Here is an 8533-nt window from a genome sequence, read left to right as displayed (position 1 = left end):
AATTCTTAGATTTTATATCAATATTTTACATGAATATATATAGATATATCTTTATCGATTTTATTCATGATTTATGATAAACCTAATCAATAATTTTCAAAAATATTGATATATTGTTTATCTTATGTCAATATTCTTCATGAATATTGATAAATATTATATCGATATAAATTTTATGAATTAATTGCTTTTGGAGCATAATTGAATATATAAATAAATATTTATTACAATGTGCGTTCATCGATAAAACAACATGAATATATATTTATAATTCAAAATAAATCAATATTTTTTGAGAATATTAACACATTTGTATGTTGTTTTAATATTATTCGAGAACATTAACAAATCTTATGCACTATATCACTAAATTTAAGAATATCGATAATTTTTTTTATTGTGCATCAATATCCTTCAGGAATATTTAAATTCAATCATCAATATCTTCAAGATATTGACAATTTTTAGATGATATATCATTTATCGATACAAATTTTAAACAATATTCTTCAGGATTGTTGCTAGATTTAAAATCAATATTATTCAGGAAATTTATAATCTTTATATCAATATATATATATATATATATTAGAAATATTGATATATCGGTATTAGATCTTTAAATTGTAGCTCAAATTTTCTTCAGGAATGTTTAGATATAAAATCAATATTTTTCATAAATATTGATAGATTTTCGATTTTCATAAATATTCGTCACGAATACTGATAGATCTCATATCAATAATATTCTGGAATATAGTTTTCGGAAATATCGATAAATAATATAATATTTCTTCTAGAGTAATCAATAAATATATATCTATAATCAAATTAATATTCTCCTAGAATATTTTCTGATATTAGATCTAATATCAAAAATATTTATAAAGATCTTAGATCTTATCTGATTGTTCTTCAGGAATATTGAAATATATTTGATTATAAATCTTATAGATATCATATTTTCAGGAAAATTTATCATTCTAGATCTTTAATCAATATTCTTGATGATTATTAAATTTCAGATCTTAAATCAATCTATCTAGATAGTCAATACAAATTTATGGTATGCTTACAAATTTCAACATGAAACTAATTTTTTTTGCAATTTCAAAAGCAATAACATCAACAAAAAGTTGTGTTGTTTCAAGAACATCAACACAAAACTATAAATTGTGCTATAAATTGTGCTACTTCTGGAGCATCAATGTCTATATATCATAAATATGATATTTTCAATAATATGGTGTACTGTTCAGGAGAACAAATTAAAATATAAAGCATTCGTGATAATAACGTGTTATAAATTTAATAATGAAAGAGAGAGGAGAATACAATAGAGAGAAAAGTGAGTTCCGGGAATGACTCAAAACTATTTCATTCATAACTGAGAACCTCTATTTATAGGGTACAATTACAAGATACAAATATGTAGATATATAAGATTGAGATATCTATCTTAACCAAAAATCTATCTTGATAATAATCTATATTCAAAATCATATCATAACAATTTATAGAATATAAATCAAGACCGAAAATAGGATGTGATAATAAAATAAATTAAATTGAGTTGAAGAAAAGGGTAAAATAAGAAGGGGGTACTTTGGGATTTAAGAATATATATGAAGGCTACTTTAAAAAATGTTCAGTAAATAAGGCTCTGTTAAAAATTTCAGGAATAAGATAGGTTAGAATAATAGATTTTTCTTATTATTATTTGATAGACAAAAATGTCACTTATTTCATATTTCAACAAAATTATTGTTGGTCACTCTATCAATTTTTAATTTTATTTTTTCCAAATTTAAAAATTGTTAAAATATTAATTTATATTTTGATATAACATAAATTATTTATGCACTCAAAATTTTGAGTACGTGAATTACTATTTACCAGTATAATAATACGTTTGAAACTAAAATATCAACAAAATTATATGTCGTCTTGTGAGTAAACAGTACATAATCATCGACCATTCTGATATTGAAATCTTGATGCATTTTATGATAAAATTGTATTTTATTATTTATAAAAATAGTGATCTATTAGGATCCATTATTAAGTCAGAATATTTTGTCATTTTTTGAAGATTATTTTTTCTTGTGCTTTTTTTGGACACAAATTATATATGTTGTACTACATTAATTCGATAGTTAATCTCGACAATCTTTGAATTATGTATTTGATTAGTCGAAACTTGAGATAAATAGAGGTCCATGGGAACATTATTGGGTCATTAAATATGTATATGTACAAAGCAGCCGCCGGTAATTAGTGGGAATCCCTTTATTACATACCCAAAATCTTCATTTTCAGACATTAATGTAGTATCTTTAGCATACTAGCTTTGTTTTTGGGACTTTAAAAACACTTAGAAATTTCGATTCTATTCATATATATATATATATATACACAGTAAAAATTTCAATTGGCTAAATGTATGTTAAATTCTGGATTCACTCTCTTTAACAAAAAGCCAAAAAGAAAAAGCAGGATCCGGAATTAATGAATGCAGATCATAAATTTTTTAACATGCAAGGGTAACTAGTGTCCCGCGGGAATGGAACTTAATCTGTAATTTGTGTAAATTCATTATTCAAAAGTTCAAATGTGTGCATATGTATTCTTTTGTATTAATTTGAGGATGAATTATAAATATTCAAAAAGTTTAGGTTATATATAAATTATTTTTTTTAAAGTTAATGTAGATAATATTTAGTGATCAAAAAGTTTAGGTTATATATAAATTATTTTTTTAAAAGTTAATATAGATAATATTTAGTGATTTAAAAAATTTAACAATAGATAAAATATTATAATTATAGATAAATAAAAGCTGAACCAGAGCTTAACTACAATGTAAATCTTTTATTTCAAGTTAATCATTCATGCACACTTTCGGCCTGAAATATATAACCAGTATCTCCCACACATGGGCACACAAAGCGGAGAATTAACTTTAAGAAACTCTCTCAAATACCAATTAAATCGTTGCATTTGAGAGAAAACACTAATTCCACAATGTTTAAAAACATTGTCTTCTTTATTTTAGTTTTAAAAATAAAATTAATACAAATTTTTTTAGCATCATAATCACTAAAAATTCAAATTCCCAAAAAAAAAAAATTAAAGACAGACTCTGGGAACAAAATTAATAGCTAAATTGATATATCAATGTCAAAACTTACAATAAAATGACACAAATAAATTAAAAGAATCTAGAATTTGTGTGTCATCATGCGAGAATTTCTGCTCAGAGTTCCGGTGAAGCGGTGGCACTGCAAATCATAAAATTGATGTCTTTTCCACCTTCCAACATTCCAAACATGATGTTTCTTTCAACCCGTAAATCATAAACAAACACATGAAGAGTGAGCCACATAATTGCGTGAGAGATCTTTAACAAACATATTTCATGTTGCCAGAAAAGCCTGGATTACAGAACCGATCCTAAAAAGACCAATAACTTAACAGCACATCAAGAAGACGAATCAACCGAACATCAAATCATGCATCCAAAAACAGCTGAATTCTCAACCGCACCCAAAATTTTTGTGACCAAATAATTGAAGTTATATAGCTCTCCAGAAGTATGCAATACAGGATGCTCTCCAGAAGTACGTCATGGATGTACTACTTCAAATATTGTTTGTTTGATGATTTCAAACATTTCCATTCATCTATCTATTTTTTAAAAAAATCTTTCATCTATATATCATATCATACTTCAAATCAACTATTTAATTATTTTTATTTTTTTATGAAATAAACTATTTAAACCAATTAATGGCAGCAAATACTAAATCAAAGACTTACTTGGGATCTTGCCATTTGTATTTCCTGTTCAATTTGAGTCAGCCTAATCCTACTTACTCTAGCTGCTGAACCTAAGCCTGTGATTTAAATACTAAGGTAGTGTTTGGGAGAGCTTAATAGTACTTCTCAGCTTTTCCGTTGACAAAAATTTGAAATTTTGTTAACAAAAGGCTGATAAGTGCTTTCCTAAAAGCACTCCCAAACACTACCTAGGTGATTAATTAATTAACAGAAAAGTTAGGCTTCATCGGTTATACTTAATCTATCTTAATTTTTTTGTTCTACAATAACCTTTTTCCTAAGCCTGCTCTTCCTGGCTGCCTCTCGTTTCTGAGCAAGCCTCCTAAGAGTCTGCATTTGCGTTCAAATTATGCAAAAGGAGGTTCAGAACTTCAGATAAAAACACACACGTGCACGTGTCTCTGTGTGAAAGAAACTACATACAGTAAAAATATAGTATTTTTCCTAAAATGGGATTTAAAAACTAAAATAAAAATTTGGAAAAAAAAACTTAGGATCTGGAGTTTTGGGTGTCTCATGCTCTATACTTGAAGTAGGACCTATCATGTTTCCCTCACACGGCCATAAAATAGAAAGCAACAACATAGAAATAAACTTTTTCCCTCAAATTCTTGACTAGAGTTTAAGATCAAACAAAAAATATCATAGTATCTCTTTTTTTACTTGTTGGATCTTCAAATCAGTCACCTTTTCCAAATCTCTCTGTTTTGTGATTTTGAGTGGGACATACATACCAAATTGATCAACTATGTTTAAGCACCAAGAGTGAGCTGACTAAAACCAAAAAAGTATCATTATCTCAACTACATATTCTCATATAAAATATTCATCCAAGGAAACATATAAACATAGGAATGAACAATAGTTTGGCTGTTTGATTCTTACCTCATGTTGTCGATGAGCTTCAGAGGGATAATCCCATCATTTTCCTGTACAGAGCCGTCCGTGATGAATTCATCAATGCCCTTTTCCACTTCTTGGATAATCAAATCCGCCACGCTTTTCCAAGTGTCTCTGTTTTTGTGATTCTAAGTGGGACATACACCAAATCGATATCAAAAATCAACATTTTCTCATCCGGTTAGCGTATAGATAACCACATGAACGAATAATAGTTTGAGTTGGTGGTTTCTTATCTGAGGCTGTTGTGAACTCCCTACATATGTTATCTAGTTTAGCCTTGTTTGAAATGAAGGCATGAAGCACATCTTCTACTTGTTTGATCATCAAATCAGCCATGTCTTTCCAAATGTTTCTGCTTTGTGATTTAATTAAGTGGGGCATACGAAATGGGAATCAAGATCAACATAAATGTATATCATGCAAAAAGAAACAACTATGTCTAATCACCCACAGAAGAGTTTTACAACACTGAGTGCTATTTTTAGCAAGCCTAAAGCCAAAAGTCATCGGATCCGGAAGTATTACATCCAATACTGTAATATGTTTCAGTTACTGTTGAAAATAAACCCACATAAAACAAAGCAATATGCGAAGAGATAAATGCACATAATTTCACACGACAAACTCACCATATTCCATATTCGTGGAGAAACTCTCGTGTTTTATTGTTTTTTCAGTTCTTACAATACTCATCTATTCTAAATACCACCTTTGCAACTATAAGTCCCAACTTAACTGTCTATGAACAATCGCTTCTCGCATTCAAATCAAGAATGATTTTAGAACCTTCTCACATTCGAAACTAGATTTGAGCTCAAGTATTATACTAATTTCGAAGCTAGCTATGAGACCACGGAAAAACCAACAATCAAAGCAAATTATATTTATTATGAACATAAAGAACCAACAGTACATCAACATTATAATGAATCCGGTATGTCTAGCCCAACTGATCTAGTTAGCACAGCCTCTAAAACCTGCATTTCACCACCCAAATTCAACAGATCAACTTGGCTTTCGTTTTCGATATTCTTGAATTCGAGTGATTCGGGGAGGATGTTGACTTAGATTTCTTCCGTTTCTGCTGCTTCTTTATGCTACCAACTTCTGAATTAGGTGATATCTCTTTAAACATATCAGCTTCTGATTGCTTCCCCATTATTTCTCCAAAATCTGCTCAAACAACATTTAGCATACCCTTTCATTCTTATTTCTCCAAAATCTGCTCAAACAACATATCAGTAGCATCATAACATGGACTAATTCTTCTTATAAAAGCAAACAAATGCAAATCAGTTATGCTCGAGGCGCAACACCACATAAGCAGTCTATCCCAAATTATGTTTAGGAAGAACACTTGCGAGACTTCACAATTTCAAAGTACAAACAATAATCTCGTAGAGTTAATTAACCACTCCCAGAAATTAAATTAGGTAAGAGGTCGGTCAAGAATGCAACGCGTGAAATTTTTTTTTCTTTTATGAAAGAGACATCCCACATGATATAGAAAACAAATGCCCGAATTTCCCATCTCTCAGTACCAATATAAGCATTAGCAAGCTTAACACGTGTAAAACTAAAGAGGGGAAATATATAAACAAGCCAAAAAAGGAAGAACACACCTACAGAAGACCATGGAGAGAGGACAGAACCAGTATGTCCAATCGAAGTTGCTGTGGACCATAATCAAGTTCATGAGGTCTTGGGCAAACATCCAGGATGGTCTCGGTATGCTTTCGCCGGAGTTAGAGCAGCGGTGACGGCGGTGACTCGCCAGAGTATCTGCAAACACGACTGAAACAAGCAAAAAAATGAAATTTTTCGGATCCAAGATAAAAAGCCACTACCGGAAATAGCTAATAAACGAGAAGGCCAGTCACCTGGTGCAGATCTAGCGAAGAACATGGCTTCGAGTCGCGCATAGTCGGGCTATTAACTCGAGATTCAGGGTTTAGATCGAAGCTAGTTGTTATAACCCTGGTGGAGGAGGGTCGGTCGACTCATCTCCGGTGGCGTACGGTGTCAACAGCGGTGACTTGGAGAGGGGAGAAGGAAACAGACGGGTTTGGGGATTAGGGGACGACATTCACTTTCGTTTTGACAAATACACGTCTATTTAAATTGAATGGCGTTTCTACAAAACACGATGTGATTGGAATACGGATTCACGTTAATTTATTGGGATTTGAAATTAAAAATATAGTAAAACGGAATTATTGATATTTTATGATATTTATTTAATTTAGAAGATTGTGCGGTTGCATGGAGTGTTGCATAGTATTGTTAGTGATAGGGATTCGAGGTTCATCTTATGTTTTTGGGTTAGTTTTCAGCGAGCCTTGGTACTACTTGAGTCTCAGTACAACGTATCATCTGGAGACTGATGGTCAATTTGAGAAGACTATTCCGACGTTGTAGGACATGCTTAGAACTTCAGTCATTGACTTTGTATTATTTTGGCATTATCATTTGCCGATTATGGAGTTCACATATAACAATAGCTAACATCACAACATTGACATTACATCATTTGAGCCTCTTTATGGTTGTTGTTGTCGTACACCCTTATTTTGGGATGAAGTAGAGAATAGACAAGTCGAGGGACTGAAATTGATTCAGCAGATTGTTGATAAGGTGGAATTGATCAAGAGGAGGATCAATACTGCACAAGATAGACAAGCCAGTTACGCCAACACCAAACACAGACATTTGCATTTCAAGGCCGGGGAGAACGTATTCTTGAGAGTTTTGCCTTTTTAGAAGGTGATGAGGTTCGATCTCAAGGGAAAGCTAGCTCCAAGGTTCATTGGTCCGTTCGAGATCTTGGAGAAGGTCGGGGACATGTCCTATCGTTTGGCGTTACCGTTGTATTTATCTGGTATCCATAATGTGTTTCACGTGTCGCTACTTCGTCAGTACGTGGCAGATGAGTCCCATGTTCTACATCCGACGGAAGTTCAGTTGGATCCTGATCTGTCCTACGTGGAGAAACCACTCAGAATTCTTAACAGGAAGGACAAAGTGCTTCGGAATAAACGCATTTATCTGGTCATGATTCAGTGGCATAGACGAGGTACCGAGGAGGCGACTTGGGAACTCGAAATTCGTATGCGTTTTGAACATCCAGAGTTGTTTTGATTGTATCTTATTTTCGTGGTTAAGTTGTAATGGGAACCGCAGTAATTTAATAAGATGTTTCAGCTTTGTATTTTCGTTATCCTAGTCTTGATTTCGAGGACGAAATCTTTTAAGTGGGAGAGAATGTAGTAACTCGTCTTCAAATTAAGTTAATCAAGCGCTTAATTATGTTAAATGGCTAAAACATGATTAAGATATCTTAAAAAGGGACCCGGATTACGTTTTGTGTTTTGGGTAGTTCTGACGCTCCGAAGGGAGTTCGGACGCTCCAAACATATGGGAGCCTAGTTTGGAGGCCCCGTGCAGATCGGACGCTTCGAAGGAAGATCGGACGGTCCGATCTCGTCTGGATAAGTGGATAAGGATTTGATTGGACTGGTTGCTAAGATCAGGCGTTCCGAAGGCTAGATCGGACGCTCTGATCGTATTTCATCAGCAGTGACGTCACAAGCCTGGATACATGTTTGGAGGGGATTGCTTGGGGAGTTTGGACGGTCCGATCCCGGGGTTTGGACGGTCCAAACTGTGTCTATAAATAGATGGCCGAGGATTCATTTCTCAGTGTACTTTCCAAAATCTTCTCTTTCGTTCTTAGCTCCTTTTTAGGCAATTTTAAGGGTTTTTAGGCGTCATATTGGAAATCCGGGAGCAG

General features: G+C 32.5%; 1 protein-coding gene and 1 long non-coding RNA gene across 3 annotated transcripts; one reads left to right on the top strand and one right to left on the bottom strand.

The window, feature by feature from the left end:
* Window positions 1-3143: 3143 nt before the first annotated feature.
* LOC140891029 (uncharacterized) lies at window positions 3144-6832 on the bottom strand. Of its 2 annotated transcripts, XR_012152403.1 has the most exons (3): window positions 6624-6832; window positions 4726-6537; window positions 3144-4170 (listed from the first exon to the last, which is right to left on the bottom strand). It is a non-coding gene; the product is annotated as an uncharacterized lncRNA (long non-coding RNA). The 2 variants fall into 2 exon arrangements; XR_012152402.1 differs by having other exon boundaries at window positions 3144-6537.
* Window positions 6833-7509: 677 nt separating this feature from the next.
* LOC140890261 (uncharacterized) lies at window positions 7510-7881 on the top strand. The gene has a single exon (XM_073298022.1). The coding sequence runs from the start codon at window positions 7510-7512 to the stop codon at window positions 7879-7881; it is 372 nt and encodes a 123-aa protein (XP_073154123.1).
* The last annotated feature ends 652 nt before the right edge of the window (window positions 7882-8533 follow it).

This window comes from Henckelia pumila, chromosome 3 (assembly GCF_033568475.1).
Source record: "Henckelia pumila isolate YLH828 chromosome 3, ASM3356847v2, whole genome shotgun sequence".
Classification (NCBI taxonomy): domain Eukaryota; kingdom Viridiplantae; phylum Streptophyta; class Magnoliopsida; order Lamiales; family Gesneriaceae; genus Henckelia; species Henckelia pumila.
Note: the sequence above shows the minus strand (reverse complement) of the source record. Positions and strands in the feature narration are given on the sequence as shown.